Genomic DNA, 21,117 nt, shown 5'->3' with positions numbered 1-21,117 from the left:
CACATTTATGGAGCACTCACAGTGTACCATAACATACTTTAAAGGTTTTCTCTATATTAGTTCATTATAAACTCAAAACAACTACACGAGACAAGTACTATTAATAGCCCCTTTTTACAAAGGAGGAAAGTGAGGTATGGAGCGATGAAGAATTTTACTCAATATCACGAAGCTAGTTAGGGCAAGTGATTAAAATACAATTTAAGTCCATATTTAAGAGCTCCCTTTTTTATTTTATTTTTTTTTTTTGGATCCTATCGCTGTTATTTTATTTTATTTTTTAATTGTATAATGTTATGCTAGTCACCACACAATACATAATTAGTTTTGATGTAGTGATCCATGATTCATTGTTTTCGTATAACACCCAGTGCTCCATGCAGTACGTGCCCTCAATACCCATCACCGGGCTAACCCATCCCCCCAACCCCCCCAGAACCCTCAGTTTGTTTCTCAGAGTCCATAGTCTCTCATGGCTCATCTCCCCCTCGATTTTCCCCCCCCTTCATTTTTCCCTTCCTTCTCCTAATGTCCTCCCTGCTATTCCTTATGTTCCACAAATAAGTGAAACCATATGATAACTGACTTTCTCTGCTTGACTTATTTCGCTTAGCATCATCTCCTCCAGTCCCATCCATGTTGATGTAAATGTTGGGTATTCATCCTTTCTGATGGCTGAGTAATATTCCATTGTTTATATGGACCACATCTTCTTTATCCATTCATCTGTTGAAGGGCATCTCGGCTCTTTCCACAGTTTGGTTATTGCAGACATTGCTGCTATGAACGTTGGGGTGCATATGGCCCTTCTTTTCACTACATCTGTGTCTTTGGGGTAAATACCCAGGAGTGCAATTGCTGGGTCAGAGGGTAGCTCTATTTTTAATTATTTGAGGAACCTCCACACTGTTTTCCAAAGTGGCTATACCAAATTGCATTACCACCAACAGTGTAAGAGGGTTCCCCTTTCTCCACAACCTCTCCAACATTTGTTGTTTCTTGCCTTGTCAATTTTTGCCATTCTAACTGGTGTAAGGTTGTATCTTTGTGTGGTTTTGATTTGAATTTCCCTGATGGCTAATGATGATGAACATTTTTTCATGTGTCTGTTAGCCATTTGTATGTCTTCTTTGGAGAAGTGTCTGTTCATGTCTTCTGCCCATTTTTTGACTTGATTATTTGTGTTTTGGGTGTTGAATTTGAGAAGTTCTTTATAGATCTTGGAAATATTTAAGGCTCTATCTATTCATTCAAAAGAATTTATTTGAAGGAGCACAAGTAAGGAATGAGGGATATTTAAAAGAGGAAATAATAAGACCTGGGAATTAAACATGATTTAGTTAGGGAAACAAAAAAGGGAAGAATTTGCAAACTAACATGATCAATACTGAGTTTAAAATCAGAGACAAAGGACACTTGGGTGGTTCAGTCGGTTAAGCATCTGCCTTCGGCTCAGGTCATGATCCTACGGTCTTCGGATCAAGTTCCCTTGGGCTCAGGTCATGAGCCCAGGGTCCTGGGATTGAGTTCTGCGTCATTGTTCCTGCTCTGCAGAGAGTAGGCTTCTCCCTCCGCCCCTCATCCCATTCTCTCAATCTCTCTCTCTCTCAATAAATAAAATCTTTAAAACAAAACAAAACAAAAATCAGAGACAAGAGTAAAATTCTAAACAAAACAAGGCTTCAAAAGTGGTTTTTGCCACGGTGACTAGAGAGGCATCTTCAAAGGCTAAATACACAGGCTCTTCAAGATACATAGAAAATAAAGAAGAATGTGTAGGGGACTTTATCAAGAAAAAAAATTCCGATTTTCAGATACTTTAGAGACAATAACTTCTTGAGGCCACTGAAAAACATCTATATTCTTTTTCTCTGTCTACAAGATGTAGATTCTGGCCTTGCTTTATTCAGAACACAAAGATGAACTCTATGGAAATTTGTCTCTAAAATAGATCCAGCATATGTGCGAAAATGGTGTTAAGCAGTAAAGAAATTTACACAGGTTTGGAAACCAAGTAAATGTGATGCTCATAAATCTAAACCACTTCTTAGCCCTGTGACTTAATCATTGTATCACCTCTCTGAATTTTCTTTGTAAGCAAAATGCAGATATAAGCTACATCCTAATTTTATTGTGAGGATTAAGTGAGGTAATATTTGAAAGCATTTTATGGTTAGGTATCAAATGATAGGCCTTAATAGATAAATATCATTTGTTTTAATGTCTTTTTAGGATGGTTTTATGTCTTGGAAACATTGAGTCTATTTTGATGAGAAAGTTCACAGATAGTAAGTGATGTTTTTTAGTTTGTTAGTTCTTTTCTGTTTTGTTTTTCTGGCAAAGTGTTGTAAGCACAATGGGATCTGAATAAGGATTATTATTGAAGGAACAAGAGTCTCCATGTAAATAGCATGAACTACTGTTTGTTTCTAAATAATCTATCAGAGAATGAAATTATCTCTAATTCCTTATTTGGTGCAGATGAGTCATTTTTATTTGGAAACTATATGAGAATAAAGCTCTTTTGCTTTCACCCATTATATCATAGGTGTATGACTTTGGCTCATAAATGAGTCAATAATCAATTATTCAACAAATATGAAGAACATGTTGATACCTAGTATGAAATTAATTAAGGCATTCCATAGTAGCTTTTACTTCTTTTATACCCATTTTGGTAGAAATAATCAAGCCAATAAGTCATCATATTTCTCTTATTTAGAGCAGTATATTTTCATATAGAGACAGTTTTTTATGCGTTTCTAATATCTTTCATACATACTTCTAATATTATATTTGAAATTTGTTAGGTTAATTTAAGAAACTTTTTTTTAAAGAGTGCTTAGCTTACTTTCCTCTGTCATCAAAAGATACCTAAATATTGAAAAAGGACAGATTCATTTATACTTCCCACAGTATTTCACTGAACTCATTGTTCTAGATATAATTTTAAGACATAATACAGTGACACTCCATAGTATATCTAGTTAATTCCTGGGACCAATCTACAGGCATATTTGGTCAAAGGGTTATCATGACAGAGGAAATGTTGAGGCAGATCCAAGGCTACTCTAATATGATGATTATGACACATCATTAGATCCCTACCACCCCTATATGTTCACTGCATTCTGCATGAATCATCATGGTAATCATGAATCATCAAGGTAACATCTATATTAAATGCTATTTGGGAAATTATAAGATCAACAATCAATAAGATGCTGTCTGTGAAGAATTGGTAATCTCTTGGCTATTGACTAGAGTAAGTGCAGTTAAGTTTGTGTGAGCTCATATTTACCTGGTAGTCCTTAAGTTCCCTTTAAATGGACCAGTTCCCTATGCAAACCTTACTTAATTTCACACTGGCATATACATGGGCCCATGTAACATAGGAGAACTTCTTGCAATGTGGCCATCATAAGTTATAATCCTCGGTTATAATTTTCATTCCTACAATTACTCTCTTTTCTGTCATACAACATATGCATCATCTCTTATTTCTAGTAAATATGTATTAATGCAATAAGTAAAGAGAAAATGCATTACCCTGAAATATGATGAAAATTCATTATTCAAATTAGAATTTATGGATCAACAAATATGCAGACAAGTTATTGGCCAGAGCAAACAGTCAATCTCAATAATGATTCCCTTTATTCAAATATTTCCCTTAATAGAAGCAACTTTAAACAAATTACCCAGTTCATCATTTGGCACTCAATTTCCCTTTGATTATGTAGATAGAAACTCAAGATAATTATTAGTCATGTTAAAGTGCACTGGAACGTTATTTTTCATTTTGATAATAGAATTTCAGTCCTCAGAGGCACCTATTATTTTCATTATACTCTGTCCATTTTACTGTAAGAAATTAATTTAAAACTTATGTAATGGAAATCTATTTTTACAGTGATTTACCTAGAGAAACATCAGTTGGCTTCAAGTATAGGAGACCTATTTCAGTCGTCACACTTTAGATGCTTGTAGACATAGAATGTGAGTGGCAAAGAAAATTTATTTGAGATTTTGCCTCCCAAACAACAGCTTGTATAAGTTTTACTATGATCAATAGATGGGATAAAGTTTAATCAATATGCACCCTGTGGGCTATTACAACTTGGCCTCATCTTTAATTTAACAAAAAGTCACATACTTGCAGTATATCTTAGATTCATTAAATGATTGAAGGTTCCCTTAGCTTACTTTGGGGATGCAATTTACTCCACAATCCGTGTATCCAGAAAATAATCTTTCTGGAAACAAAACAAAACAAAACAAAACAGAAAAACACAAGGATCATTTGCCACTTGATAGTGTATATTGTGCTTAATAAAATGGGCAGCACATATAGGACACAGATATTTTAGAAGCTTTTTAACTTCTTGAACCAAGACCCTGATCCAATGAAACAAAAAATATCTAAAGAAGAAAAAAAATCTCTGCCCAAAAATTTGTTTCCTCAGTTATTCATGCCTGTAAGTAACTAAGATATCAGAAATTCTAATACTCATGAGTTCTAGAATGCTATGGAACCATGTTTAGCAATTATCATTTATTTGAAAAAATTACATGTAAGCTATTTGGGTGTTTAGTCTCCAGTCAGTAGACTAGCAATGCATCACTAAGCCAGGGCTTATGTATTCATTCCAAGGCTCAATGAGTTATGCTTGCCACCCAGAAAATAAGTTCTTCTTCTGGGGTCAGGACTGCGATTTGGGGTGGGTACCACTACAGGCTAGGCTGTCAGATAAATTTGAACCCCCAAATGGAAAAAAATCTGCAGGAGTTTTTGTATCTTTACTGAAGCCTGGTAAAAATGACCACATTCTTATCCAGTCTCTACGATTAGTTAGCTGTGTGAGTCACTCAGCCTTCTTGGTCTAAGATATCTGTATCTTTATAAGAACAGGGCTGTCTCAGGGGCACGTGGGTGGCTCAGTGGGTAAAGTGCCTGCCTTTGGCTCAGGTCATGATCCCAGGGTCCTGGAATCAAGTCCCACGTCAGGCTCCCTGCTGAGCCTTCTCCCTCTGCCCCTCCCCTGCCTCACGCTCTCACTGTCTGGTGCTCTCTCTCTCTCTCTCTCAAATGAATAAATAAAAAAAAATCTTAAAAAAAAAGGGACAGGGTTATCTCCGTCATCTTTAAGTCCCTTTACATTCTCAAATATCATATTCACATGACATTTTATAGTCAATTTATTGGTCAATGTAAATGTGCTAACCATATATAATATGATACAAAACACAAGTCATAGACAAAGACTTATGGCTTTAAATGGGAGCCTCCTTTCTCTATCTCTGCCCCATTTGCATTAAATGTCTCTAATGAGTTCTCCTCTTTTTTTCTTTTAAAGATTTTATTTATTTATCAGAGAGAGAGAGAGGGCATAAGCAGTGGGAGTATCAGGCAGAGGGAGAATCAGGCTCCCTGCCAAGCAAGGAGCCCAGTGTGGGACTTCATCCCAGGACCCTGGGATCATGACCTGAACCAAAGGCAGACGCTTAACCACTGAGCCACCCGGGAGTCCCAAGTTGTCTCCTTTGTATTAGAAAACCATGATAGTTTTGATGAGGGTGGATTAGGCTTGCTATTATGGAACGAATTAAGGTATTTGTGACTTAAATGGACTAAACTTTTACAAATAAATTTTGTCTATAGAATAAAAACTCATTGTGTATCAAATGATCTTTTACATGAATATATTTGGAACACATCTTTTGATAGTTTTTCATCTTCTTTTCAAGAGTATGAATCCTGCATGCAAACCTTCTTAAATATTTGTTTTACTCCACTTTTCAACTTTGCAACATGACCTTGTCATTATTTTGAAGTATTTCTAATTTTTTGCTGTTATGGCATTCAAAATTAATGCAATATTCTAACTCCCATCTCATCACGAACTATGTGAAAATTCAGAAATGCATAGGAAAAACAAATAGAACACTAAGTACGTGGTGAATATACTGTAAGCATTTGTTCACTGAAACTACAACTAAACTCAAAACAGATTGAACAAACACTTCTAATTCTCTGCAACTAGTCTTTTTTTTTTAAGATGTTTTAGAAAGTTTTTTTTATTTTGGCAAATATTTCTAAGTCTGATCACAATTTTATTTCTTATGTCAGCATGTAAGTAGGCTATTGTTCCTAAATAGTGTCATGATGAGCATTCGACATGATTATGCAAAATATTTAACATTTCCTCTGATTGCTTTAAGGTTATTATACAAAGAGAAAAATAAAAATCTTAACAATGAGTAAATGTACAGATAAAATCAGATTATGAACAGAGTGGAAAAGAAGTAAAGATGTGAGGGAAATACTTAGTCATATAAATTTATAGTAAAGCTTCTCATCATATGAGAAATATTGAGGACTTTAATAATTTAAATAATTAATAATTGAGGACTTTTTGTTGTACTAAATCAAATCTAATGTCTTAGATTTTACAATATGAAGAAACTCTAAAATTAAGAACGGTTTTGCTCGTGAGTTACTAGAGTTAAAATAAGACCTGACTGTCTTCAGATCCCTTTTCCCATGTGTGAAATGCATCTACATGAATACGAGATCCCAGGTACTGGCATTTAATTAATGGCTTTCTAGACATGCAAACTATTCATCTGCTTCCTACTTTATGATATATGACTTCTGTAAGTGCAGTTTTTATTGTTGTTTGTGTTAGCTGAGATATATAAGATGTAGCGGAATATTGTTAAAAACAGGGTTTTAGGGGAAAAGTAAAACCGGATCTAAATTCCGAGTCTGCCACTTTATCACTATGGAAACTGGGCCCAATTTCTTAACTTTCTGAGCCCTCAATTCTTCATCTGTAGAATGGGATGAATAATATAGACACTTTAGGGTTCCTACAGGGGTTTTTGGCATGCTATATAAAGCCCCTGGCCCACAGATAGCAAGCAATGAACAATCACTATTTTTAACAGTCACTTTCTAGAAAGCTCTCTAGCTTCTCATGTCCAGTATAGAATTGCTCATCTCTCAGTAGCTACTCAGGAAATTCCTGAATTCCATTTGTAATATACCAGCAAGTGAGTATAGTCTGTTTAAATCAAGGGTTTCTTCACTGCTAGTAAATAGCCTGGTTCTGATTTCATTTTCAACATACAAGGTGATGATTAGATTGCTACAAATTGCACAGTCTTGTTTAGAGTTAAGAGAGACAAAAGCTAGACCTGGTATGCTCTTAGAAATCTGAAGAATCTTACTAATAGTTTAGAAAATTGAAACACAAAGACTGAAGTCAGGAAGTTTGCACAAATGCCTGTATGACTCAAACTCCCTTTCATTATCAATTCTGCAAACTTGGAGTTAATTGCATTTCAGGGCACATTGCAAGGTACATCTTTTCAAAGTACGTTTCCTTAATTAGTACAAACATTTAGTGCCTGAGAAAGGTGGAAGTATAGCTTGCTTTTCTGTTTGTTAATGTTTTCTGTTTTTTATTCACTGTTTACACCTAGAGGCCCGTGTGAATGACACTTTTTTATTAAAATCAAGAATAAATATTATGTAAATTATGCCTCCAAACAGCAGCTATAGAGTCTAGTTATTTTAAGGCAGCATTGGAAGGATTCATTTTAGTTTTCTAACCAAAACAAAATAAAAAGGATAATGCGTATGCTAATGGATTTGTATGTCTCAATATTAGCCTTTGGAGACAATATACCAATTGTCTTTGCATCCCAGAAACTGGGAGAGTGTATATAACATAGCAGCTGTTCAATTAAAATCTTCTAATAATATGGAGCCATTACAGAGGCAATCAATAATATCATGGGGCAATTAATTACATATAAATAACTTATTTTATTAAATGAACTGTAGATGTTGAAACATCCACATGGCTATACATGTATGTGAAATATACATACTGGTATGTAATCCTCAAAAATGTATTTTCAGAATTTCTTTCCATGAGAATAATTACTCCTTCAGTTTTACCAATGGGCAACCCAGTTTGGTTTGCTCTGTGTCAGGGTTTCACATTTTCAGCATTATTGATATTTTGGGCCAGCTACTTCTCTATTGTGGGGACTCTTTTGTGAATTGTAGGATGTTCTAGCATCCCTGGCCTCTACCCACAGGTGATAGTATTCCTCCCTCAGTTGTGACAACCAAACATGCCTTAAGATATTGCCAAATATCCTTTGGTGTTTGTGTGGTGTTGTCCTTGGGTAAGAACCACTGTTCTTTGTGGAATAAGTGTTTTTTGTGTATGTTGGGATATATAGACCAACACTGAAAGAAGTTTGTGTCTGACCTCAATTTTTCCTCCCTTTGGTCTACCATTTTGGAAAATATATTCTACCCCTAATAGCGTTTTTAAAATTTGTTATGTTGTAAAAATGTATTACAGAATACATCATTAATATCAAACTTTAGTTTTCAAAAGAAACTCTTATCATTATTCCTCAAATCTTTTCACATCAAACTAAGAGCATGAAACATTTTTCTCAAAGTGTATTGTCTTCTTTTGATAAAGGATGGCCACATTTATAAGTATCTTTTAGAATGCTCTAGTTTTTAATGTTGTTAGAAGAATTTTACTTATTACTATGTGTCAAAAATATTGTTGAAATATGGCATTCCATGGAATAATGAAGCATAGTGGGCTTCTTCCTCATTTGACAACTAAACACATTGACTTAAATATCCATCCCTTTGATCAGAGAGCAATTTCTATAATTGGGTTTATGCACATTATTTTGTATATTTTGCCTATCTTGAAACTTCAAACAATGCTTAACTCTTGCTGTAAGTGTGACAGAGGGGTTATCAATTAACAAGATGTTGTTTTTGTACTCACAGATGGACTAGGATTGTGGAATATATACAGTAGTGCACAGAAAATTGTTTCTGTCCATGCATGAGTGCTGCAGGCAATTCTTTTTTAACTGAAATAATAATGCTTATATAAAAGAAAATTGAAACCCTTTATAAACATAACATAGATATCAAGGAGAATATTTACCATAATAGCTTTTGTTAAAAAGGATAACAATTGAAGAATCTGAGAATAAGGACTTGATAGGAACAAGCAGACAAATTTGTTAAAGATTTCAAACTTTCTAGGGCCTTAAGATTACCCAAGGGTATAAATACAAGGTAACTCAAGAGCCTTGTACCAGTATGCAACCCTTTGATTTTATAATTGAGACCAAAAAAAAAAAAAAAGAAAAAAGAAAAAGAAAAGACCTTTCTGATCATGCAAGAAAAGCTTTCATTATCACTACTGCATGGCATACCACAATAAAAAAATATTATTTAGTGAGAACTTACTGACTGTGCTTGGTATTTTATATCAATTCAACTTAATTCTATCAACATATTTATACAACATCATTATTCCTTGCTCATATATTTGAGATTCAGCAAGCTTGATTGACTAGAAGATGATACAGCTAGTAAGTCAGACACGAGAATTCCCACCCTGGTCTTTCCATCTTCAGGAAGTAAGTACTTCTCTAAATAGCACTCTCTGCTGCCTTGGAATTTAGAACTTTGATGTTACCGAGTGACTACTAGGTGCAAGCAACTCTGTTTAGCATTTCATGCACATTGCTTCATGCATTCTCACAATAACTCTGAGAGACAGATGTTTTCTTTTTTACAGATGAGAGTAGATGATTTCCTAAATGCACACAACTACTGTGACAGAACCAGGAGGCAGAGATGAGTATAATTCCCAAATCCTTAATTTGTACTATAGCTATACTTCTTATCACTAAGAACTCAAAATTCTCTAGTTAAATATTTCTACAAAACTTTTCCATTCAATTACGCTCACATCTATTAAGTCCAATGAAAAATATAATCTATCTGGTCAACAATATACAACTGATCCTTGAAAAACACAGGATTTAGAGGTGTTGACCTCCTTCACCCACACACTGTCGAAAACCCACGTGTAAATTTTGACCCGAAAAAACTTAAATACTAAGCCTACTGTTGATTGGAAGCCTTACCAATAACATAAATAGTCGATTAACCCATATATCATATGTTATATGTATTAGATATTATATTCTTACAATAAAGTAAGCTAGGGAAAAGAAATCATTATTAAGAAAGTCATAAGGAAGAGAAAATACATTTGCAGCACTATTATAAAAAAAAAATCCATGTCTTATAAGCAAAAATCCATGTATTATAAGCAGACCTGTGCAGTTCAAGGCCATGCTAATGACGGTCAACTGTATTCAAGGAGATAGTTACATGTATTCTAAATTTGACAGAAACCCATCGCTACATTACTCAGTCAAGGAATCAATTAATATTCTAATTTAATTATCTTAATAGAAAATAACATGGAAATAAAATATTTCACATTTTCTTTTATTCATTTTAAATTACTGTGAGAGGCAACAAAAATTTTTATATGTCTACAAGATTAAGGCATACCATACCTTACTAAGCTATTATCACTGTCAGGATCTTCTGCCAAAACTGTGCCAACAACAGTCCCGATTTTGGCATTTTCATAGACTTCCATGACATAGGAAGGCATGGAAAAGAGTGGTGGTTCATCCACATCTCCAACAATGATCTTCAACATGGTAGCATCTTTAAAAGGACCCAAATGAGAAAAGCGGAAATCAAGATGTGTATTTGCTCCTTCTATGGTGAGAGTATATGACTTCTTTTTCTCATAGTTCAGTGGCTGTTGGGAAAAAATACATAAGATTTCCAATATTATGACTATCATTGCATTTCAAACAAACATTATTTTCGCATTTTTGAAAACAAACAGATGTGGATAGATTTAAGTCAATCTATTTTCATTTATCAACAGACTATGAAGTTTGTCTTCACAATAACATCTAAAGCAAAACTCATGAAAACTCAAGTCTGAATCACCTGTAATTTTTCAAGCTATAAAATGATGATAACTAGGAACAAAAAAAATACTTCCTACAGGCAAACAAAAACTGCCTTTTGGAGATTCTCATTCTCAGTTTCTAATAACTTCTATCTTCTCTTCAGTTTGCATTAACAATCTTAAAAATATTTGCTACTGGGGTGCCCGGGTGGCTTAATAAGCGTCTGCCTTCAGCCTGGGTCATGATCCCAGGGTCCGGGGATCAAGTCCCGCATCGGGCTCCCTGTTCCGTGGGAAGCCTGCTTCTCCTTCTCCCACTCCCCCTGCTTGTGTTCCTTCTCTCATTGTGTCTCTCTCTTCGAACAAATAAATAAAATCTTTAAAAAATATTTGCTACTAATTTTTTAACTTTAAAAAAGAGATTTTTGTTTTGCATTTAAACAATTTATGTTCTATCATTGTTTTTTTTAATTTATCCTCATCGTACTTTCATCTTGCTGGTTTTAAACTTGGTATTTTATTCTACAATCTGATAAACTTTTTTTTCAATTCAACAACATTTCCTTAAAATCTTTTTTTAAAATTTTTATTGTTATGTTAATCCCCATACATTACATCATTAGTTTCTGATGTAGTGTTCCATGATTCATTGTTTGTGCATAACACCCAGTGCTCCATGCAGAATGTGCCCTCTTTAATACCCATCACCAGGCTAACCCATTCCCCCATCCTCTCTCCTCTAGAACCCCCAGTTTGTTTTTCAGAGTCCATAGTCTCTCATGGTTTGTCTCCCCCTCTGACATTTCCTTAGAATCTTAGTAAAATATACAGACTTTTCAATCTTATGTTTATTGTTTTAATTGTATTTATTTTATTTTGCTGGTAATACCATTTCATGTTTTGTTTCCATATTCTTTAATATAAAGTTTTGATTTGCTTTATTTTTTAAATTATAATCTTTTTTTGTTTATACCATTTGTTTTTTAGCCTTGAGTCCATATCAATAGTTTCTCATAATCCTTTCAGTTTTTTTGTCTTAATTTTTTTAAATCATCGAGCCAATATATATATATATATATAATTTTCCTATGAACAGTATAGGTCAGGAGTCATGGATTTGACTTACAATAATGAATAAAGTCATCCAAGCGTTTTGCTCCAAGGAACATATGGTCTAATATAGGATATAAAATAGTAAATGGACATTTATATCACTGTACTTAATGCCATAAGACATACTAGATATTATGAAAATAATAAGTATACAAAATCAGAAATAGGAATACCTGTAAGCAGGTAGGTATTATTTCTGAGAGAAAGTACTTTTTTATATAACTGAATGTAAACTGTTAGACATGATGCATATAACAGACCTATAATGAGCTCAGATTTAGGATTAACAATGTCAAAAGTTTTCATAGTGATATTAGTGCAAAGGATCCAGACAGCCTTTTCAGAGCCAGGTGAAGTATTCATTGATGCTGGTCTTCCTGAATAATATCTATGAGAAGAAACAGAATATTTTTTCATCCCTATATCTGCCAGTAATTTTACACTAGCATGCTCCAGTCTTGCAGCTTTCTTTCTTGAAATATCAGAGAATGATTATTTCCTATGGAGGAACTCAAGTTAGTTTCCTTTACCCTGAGAACCAAGGAGAAGCTGATTAGAAAGAGTGTCCTTAAAGGGATTTTATAAACAGAACATCAAGCCTACTGATGATTATTTCCCTTATCTCTTCTGAATTGCCTTGGAAAATTGGCCTTCCTGGAGACTGAAGATTGCATAGAAGGAAAAACAACAATTTAATTTCCAAATGAGATATTAAGAACCTAGAACCTATCAATACGTCTCAGGGACATGGATGAGACTGGGCCATTGCAAAATTTTACAAGTTTTTATAAGACAAAGTAAAAATGTAAAAACATTTAAAGACTCAAATTCTTAAAAGTAGACCACAGATATCATATATAAATATATATACATATATATATTTATATGTGATAAAATACTATATATTTTAGGTTTATATATTTTAAAGAGGGGTTAATTGGTTCTGAAGTTTATGACTCCATCAAATGGGAGTCATTTCCTTCTGAGGGAATTTAAAATATAAATCAATTGTCCTTTTTCCTTCCTTGACTTCTCTCCTTAACATTAGTAAATGAGAATTTGTCTTTGACTAATTCAGCAAATCTCATCCAAATTTCAATAGCCTAATCTAGAAGCAGTACCCCCTTGCTGCCTATCAGGCATTGGGTAGCTGGATATGATCCTTGTTAGGTGCAGAGGGGTGTGGGCTGCCAGAATCCAGGTAGTTTGTTCATGGAAAGGAACACCCTTGGCAGGTTTACCATATGTTTAGATCAATGTAATTTTTTAAAGTCAACCTGCTGCATCTGGTAAACTTTATAATGATTACGGTTCTTCTCTTTGAACTTGCGCGTTTGAGACCTTAAAAACAAAACAAAACAAAACAAAACAAAAAACTACCCAAAAAACAAAATAGGATTTGTTTACTAAGTAATGCTTAACATCTCTTTTTCATTATAACACAGGGTTTCAAAGGTCATCTCCATTTATTCATTGTCGTAGGCTTTTACATCTTTGTGACTCTCAAGGAAGTTTGTAGAGACAATTTTGGCCACCTCTACACCATCAAATATTATTATCAAGCTGTGCTTTCAACATGACGGGCGTCTCTTGGTTTGTTTAAGCAGGTCCTTTGGCAACTTAGATGTCATTTATCTTAACACTAGCCTACCTACTGCTAAGGTACAGGCTGTTTATGTAGACACACGGTTTCATTCTTATGATTATCTAATATATATTTAACTACCCCAAGGTGGGGATAATCATTTTGTAAGACTTGTTTACCACAAGATGGATGGCAGATAGATGGATAGGAATCCAGCTAGAGCCACTAAGGAATGAGAGGATTATTTAAGATGGAGACAGGGATTTAGAAGAAAATGAATTAATGGAAATGGAAATATTTTTACAACTTCATTTATGTAGAAAATCAGGCGGTGCTAAATTGCAAGTACAGAAAAACTGGGAAGAAATTCTGCCATTTATTCTTGGACTGTAGGATTGTGCATAGCATATAAAGTATGGTAACTTTTCGTTTTGCATTAAAAGTACAATAGTATATAGATACTGGATTAGGATTAGGATTATTATTTTTGCTACTTCTATAATTTTGGCAAAGCTGTCCAAATACTCATCATCCACACATTTTAAATAGATCTTCCAGTAATTTCCTATTAATCATATAGTCCTGGGAAATTATTTAGAACTCTGCTTATGGGTTATATTTTCCATAGTTACCAGATTTTTATTTTAACCTAAAAATGGTATATTAAAAACAGTACACCAGGAATGGTGAAATCTATTCATCTAAAGCCTGTTTCTGATAAGAAGATAGTGGAGGGAAAATGATTAAAGGAAAAAAAAAATTGAGGTACATCTGTGTGGTTCGGTCAGTTAAGCATCTGCCTTCAGCTCAGGTCATGATCTCTGGGTCCTGGGATCTTGTGGTGGGCTCCCTGCTCGGGCAGGCTCCCTGCTTGGTGGGGAGTCTGCTTCTCCCTCTGCCCCTCCCCCTGTTCATGCTCTCTCTGTCTTTCTCTCACACACACACACACACACACACTCTCTCTCTCTCTCTCAAATAAATAAATAAAATCTTAAAAAAAAAAAAAAAAAGAAGAAGGAGAAGAAAGAAAGAAAATTTACCCAGGCTATTGAGTTACCACAGAAAGCAAAAACATGAAATGTCTGGTTGATGTTTTTTTGTTTTTTTTTAAGATTTTATTTATTTATATGAGAGAGAGAGTGTGTGTGTGTGAGACAAAGACAGAGAGAGAGAGAGAGAGAGAGAGAGAGAGAGAGAGAGCACAAATGGGGGGAGGGGCAAAGGGAGAAGGGAGAAGCAGGTTCCCCTGGAGCCTGATGCAGGGCTTGATCCCAGGACCTTGGGATCATGACCTGAGCCTAAGGCAGGTGCTCAACTGACTGAGCCACTCAGGCGCTGCTGGTTGAGAGTTTTTAAAACAAAAAACATATGTTTTTCCTACCTTAGGACAAAATGACACAAAAACAGATATAGAATAACTCCATAAACATGAGGCATTATTTATGAACTTGATAAGGGGGATTGTACAGCCAGAGATTGTTCATAAGAATAAGAAAAAAAAATTTTCCAGTTCTATATTAAAATGTCGACTGTTCATGCTTTTAGGTCTTTCTGGCTGTATGCTGACAACATTCAGACTGAAGTGATTAAAACACTCAAGCTAAAGAAAAAAGGAAGAGTTCTTTCTTTTAGAGCTATCTGAAGACTCTTTGAAAGAGAAGTCTTTGAGAATTTGTTCACCCATTATCTACTCCATAAATTCTGCCTCACCAAGATATTTGGTGTGGGGGATAGAGCTTTATAATTTAAATATAGTTTATTTCATTTAACAAAACTATAGAACTATTTCAACTTTCTGTTTTTGGAAAACTGTATGTCTGGATTATCAGTTTAGTGTTTAATAGGCAAGCATAAGACAAAGGTATTCTACTAGGTAACATAATATTAATGTGCAGGAAGAAATATTCCAGGAACACCATCAAATTCTTTTTTCATTTTTTACAGAATTTGCCTTGGGTTTAATTCTCTGGACAAGTTCAGTTGTAGTTTAAGCTCTGAGAGTTACAAACACAGACTACCACATCAGCTCATACTTAACAAATGGTAAGCTTAGTGTTGCCAAATTTAGTAAATTAAAACTGTTTTTTGATAGAGTATGTGTCAATTATCACATGGGACATACATAGTTAAGAAATTATAATTTATCTGAAATTAGAACTTAACTAGGTGTCCTGTGTTTTATCTAACAATGTTAACTATGATACAGTAATGACAATCATAGTTAATAACTAAATATACCAGAAAAATATAGTTACCACAAATACAACATGGGTATGTATTAACAACTCCCAACTATAAAAAAAATGAGCATTAATCCTATGAAATTGCTGATATTAACAATGTATGACATATACAAAAGATGATTTTATTCGATTCAGTGTAAGATATTTGTTTTTCTAATGTTAAACCATCCAAACATTCCTGGGATTATTGCACTTGTGATATGCTCTCTTTTACTGGAATGGTGCTTAGAATGATTCCCTAAATACTCAGAAATGAGGTTGCTTAATATTTCTATTGGTCTGTTAGGTTTTTGTGTTAATGCATTAGTTTCTGAGGACTGCCACAACAAATTACCACAAAGTAGATGGCTTGACACAACATAAATTTATTCTCTCGCCATTCTGGGGACAGAGCCTGAAATTTGGCTGACCTGACCTTTCTCTGGGCTTTAGAGAATATAACCTGTTCCTCACCTGTTCCAATTTCTGCGGCTGCCCTGGCTTTCCTGAGGAAGAAGACATTTCCAGCATGGTTGGGAATTCAATTTACATTCTAATTCAACCACTTATAGGATGAGACCCCAGGTTTGGTGTTCAGAAATTTCCACTCTGCCACTATGGGCCATAAAGATTTCTTCAGGAAAGACATAGATTTCAGGTAACTTGTGCCACAACTATACTGGTTAGATGATGTATTCCCCAATATAATATTTCCTCATATTTAATGTTCAAAATTGTTTGCCTGTGATCTCCACACTTAAAGGACAATGCAGTTAAATATAAAGCCCTTTACTCACATTTATTTTACTTAGTATCTGCTACATATTTCTCCATTCATGCCTAAATGTAATTTCCCATGCAAAGTTTTTCCTGACCCTTCTTCATCTTTGAAAAATTGGCCCTCTTATCTGTGAGCTCATAATAATTTAAGTAAACCTGTACCATTAGCATTTGACATCTTGTATTATAATAATGTTTCACATCTACTCAGTTTTCTCTAAGAGAAAGAATATTATCTAATTCATCTTCATATTGAAGGTATCTGGCATAATTCCTAGTACATGGTGGGTGATTAATAGCTCTTCCTCCATCTCAAACATAGCTGTATTTAGAGTACAGAAAAGTACTTCTACATGGTTTATATTTGAAGGATGAAAAATTCTGTATTATTTCTAAAATATGCACAGCTGACACCTATGTGTGACCTAAACAATTAACATATACTAACTCATTTAATCATCACAGTGCTTCCATGACTTATAATTGCTTCCCATTTACAAATGAGAAAATTGAGGCACAGAACAGTTAAACTTGCCCGGGAGCAGCAACCAGTAAGTGGTATACATGGGATCTGATTTCAGGCTGTGGGACTCTATAGACTGTGCCCCTAAGCACTATGCTATATATAAACTGCCTGAAATCTTTAGCACATAAACAATGTAGTATAACATTCCAACTTGGTGACTGAAGATGAACAGATTTTTAGTGGAATATAATGTCCTCACCATGAAAAGATACATTTACACATCTTTTCAAGTCTTTGCTATAACACTGAAAATGAATTGATAACTTCATTAATTATAATTTTATTAATTCTGGCTACCAGAACTCTGAGTGCCTTTATAATTTCCTTGATTCACAGACTCACAGAGCTAAGAAACTTAAATGCTTTTCGCACAAAATCCTCTCTCTCTTCTGTCCCTGCTAGAAGAGCTTATTCTGGTATAATTTTAACTTCCCCAGCCACTGGGGCTTCTCTTACTTTTCCTTAATTACTGCTCAATATCCTAATGCAGTTCACTGTCAATGAGTTGGCTCCAATTTTCATTTTAAATTTTAGTTTCTTAATTTCATCCTATTACTCCTAGTAATTACTTTTACATATCATTGCTCTCTCTAACTTATAAAATAACACTTTTCCCTCTTTAATATTAACACATTTCACATTACTGTAGATAGTTATAACTCCCATCAATCATTTTCCAGCCAGCTCTACATATATGGGACTTAACTGTTTCTCATTAATCACTTCTAGTTTTCATTAAATCATACTGGTATATTCTTCCTCTGGACTTATATAACCAACATAAGTAGAAAGATGTTGAAAACAGAATTCAGCCAAGTTGCTCTATGAATCCATTCTTCTGGGAGTTCGAGAAGGTCCTAAAATTCTTTCTTTCTTTTTTTCCTTTTTCTTTTCCTTTTTTTTTCCAGTAATAAGAGAAGAGACTCCTTATGACCTCACCTTGGTCCAATTTCTATATTGCACTTTCATCTAGGTTTTATAATGCAAAAATGGGAAGATAATAATGGAATTGAGAGCAATATTTTAATACATGCAAATGTCACTTTAATCACTCCACAAAATGGCCAAATTCTGGAATAGTAACTGATATTATTAATTTTTGCTTTCTGAAAAAAAGTGTATTTTTAAATGACAGCATTTTGCCAAAACATGAGGAAAATGGCATGGATTTGAATAATGTTTCTTCAGTTAGATTTTCTTACTATACCCTGGTTTGTGTCCTTGTCAAAGATCTTTCCTGGATGGTAGATGTTCTGTGGAAACTAGAACACGTGTATAAGCTTTCTTGTTATAAATTTCTCTGTGCAAAAGAGTATAATGTTCATTCTATGTGTGTAATTCTAAAGATATTGATACAAATAAAAATGTTTGCTTACTGTCATTTGAAGACTGTAAGAATAAATGAGACATTTTAATTTCAAATAACAAATACACATATATTTTATAGTATATATAAAGTATATTTATATATTGTTTATATATATTTTTATACAAGCAATGTGCGTGTGTATTTCCATATGCCCACACATGTGAAAACTTACCAATAATCTATCGATATGAATAGCTTAACTTATCAGGATGTTTCAACAGGTTACCAATTTCCAACTAATGTACTAAATTATATTATAGAAATACATGTGTAAAAAACAGTCAACTGGGGTGCCTGAGTGGCTCAGTCGTTAGGCATCTGCCTTTGGCTCAGGTCATGATCCCAGGGTCCTGGGTTTGAGTCCTGCATCGGGCTCCCTGCTCTGCAGGAAGCCTGGTTCTCCCTCTCCCATTCCCCCTGCTTGTGTTCCCTCTCTCACTGTCTCTCTCTGTCAAATAAATAAAAATAAAAATAAACAGTCAACTAACATCCAAAGTAGTTTCAACTGGTCTCCATCACTTCATGGCTATCCCTATATATGAGAGGTAAGAACAAAGTTACCCCAAAGTAGTTTTCTGTCAAAAATCATTTCAAATCTAGTGATAGATTTCACTGAATGGAAATGTGGACTCCTCTCTTTAACTTCTGGTTGAGCAGGAGAACTACTTTCCAAATATTAGACCCTTATAAGAATAAAAATAGCAGCTTGGATGAGTTTTTTAATAATAAAATCCCTAGTGAATGTTCAGTTCAGTTTTTGTAAATAGTTCATTAGAATTAGAAACCTATTTTTTTAAGATTTTTTTTTCTTTATTTTAGAAAGAAAGAGAGAAAGAGAGAGAGGGTGACTACGGGGGGCGGGGGCAGGCAGAGGGAGAGAGGGAGAGAAGTCTTAAGTAGACTCTGAGCTGAGTGTGGAGTCCCAACTTGGGGCTCAATTCCAGGACTCCGAGATCATGACCTGAGTCAAAACCAAGTCAAACGCTTAACCGACTGTACCACCCATGTGCCCCAGAAACCTATTTCTTCTTAAGAACAAAGTATGTTCATGTGTTTGTCTTTGTGGGCATTGCAATAGGGTGGGATGTCTTACTCATGGCACTTTGTGGCTCAGAGCCCAAAAACTTTACAATCCAATGGCCAGAACAATCTGATTTTTTTTCTATCAGTCAGTGCAAAGGTATACTAAAGAAAAATTCAATAAAAATAATCCACTAAACAACCAAAAATGTGGTTATTTGGAAAAGATCTAGTATGGTTATAATTGAGCATATTTCATATTTTTCTTTCTTAGAATTAGCTTAAACTTTACAAAAATACTTCTATAAATTTTTATGTTTAGTCTGTGGTCCATTTCAAATCAGTTGTTAAAAAAATGAAAGCAGTCTTTTTACACAGTGAACAGTATGAAGCTTAAAAATAATACAAAGTTTTCAGTTGTAAAAATATTTAGCAAGCATTGGTGAAAGATACACTTATAGCATACATATCCATGGAAATTATCAGTGCATTCACAGTGAATTTATTAGAATAAGGTCTTTCTACTCTATCAGATCTAGCAGATTTAAGAGGGATCTAGAATTGTTACATTTTCTATTGTGAGAAATTAGTGAAATGCCTACTCTGATATGTAAAATAGAAAAGATAAACCAGAGAAGGATATTTGTGACTGATATGTACCTGGAAATATTGAACTACAAAGATAATATTAAACTTGAACTTGAAAAAAATCTTCTTTTAGAGGAGAGGGAAAGAGAAGTAGATTCCCAAAAAACATGAATAACAACATGCATATGTGATATAATATACACAGAATATTACTTTTTATGTGCTTACGGTGAACTGGGTAACATTAAATAAAGGAGGGCACAATAATAACTACATGGAGTGATCTGAAAAGTGTAATTAAAACTTGGTACAATTAGAGGGAAAAAGGAAGACAAGGAGAAAAGTAGAAATTGAGGTATTATTGGAATTTTTCGGCAGACACAGCTTAGATCACAATTTTCACATTTTTATCCATTTTTTAGTAATCACCTTGTAAAGTGCTTTAATAAGAAAACAGCAGATTCAAAGACTTGAAATAATGCCATAGATCTTACAATGGCAGGACCAAAATTTGTATTTCCTTTGATAGTAAAGATCCTTAATTTCCACCACTCTTCATTGACTTGAAGACCAAGTTTAAGTGTTTTTGGCTTAAAATAATAGACACTGTCTTTGTGTTTAAATACATCTGAAAAAAGAAAATGATATTACAGATGGCATTTGCTGAAAGTCAGGAGAGCCAATAGGGTTGGATCTTTGAATTAAAAAAAAATGGAACAAGTACTATAAAGAGTGCAAATTGATATGGAGTCCACAGGAAGAGAATCTGAGAAAGGCTGCTAAGAAGCCTGCATCTTTAGCTACAGAGGTTTCTGCCAGAGGAAAGAGGGCATCGACTTGCATTCATCTTTTTTTCCCCCCTTTCCATCCAGTCAGACTCCATTAAACAATGAATGAAAGTTATCAAAGTGTATTTACAATGTACCACACCATGGACTGGTGAATTCAACCTGGCAATTTTCTGATAAAGGAATGATACGGACAGGAATGGGCCGATGCTCTGCAAGCCGATTTAGAAAGCAGTGCTGATTTTGATCTCTGGGGAGATAAGCAGTTCTGCCTTGCAG

At 34.3% G+C, this 21,117-nt stretch overlaps 1 protein-coding gene across 5 annotated transcripts in view; it reads right to left on the bottom strand.

Moving 5' to 3' along the window:
• The window catches only part of CDH18 (cadherin 18), a 608,955-nt gene that overhangs the window by 67,193 nt on the left and 520,645 nt on the right, over positions 1-21,117 (bottom strand). For all 5 annotated transcript variants that reach the window (XM_027607141.2, XM_027607140.2, XM_027607139.2 and 2 more), the window contains one exon: positions 10,435-10,688. In XM_027607141.2, coding sequence (XP_027462942.1) covers positions 10,435-10,688 — 254 coding nt within the window. The remainder of the gene's footprint in view (positions 1-10,434; positions 10,689-21,117) is intronic.

This window comes from Zalophus californianus, chromosome 5, assembly GCF_009762305.2.
Source record: "Zalophus californianus isolate mZalCal1 chromosome 5, mZalCal1.pri.v2, whole genome shotgun sequence".
NCBI classification, from domain to species: Eukaryota; Metazoa; Chordata; class Mammalia; order Carnivora; family Otariidae; genus Zalophus; species Zalophus californianus.
Note: the sequence above shows the minus strand (reverse complement) of the source record. Positions and strands in the feature narration are given on the sequence as shown.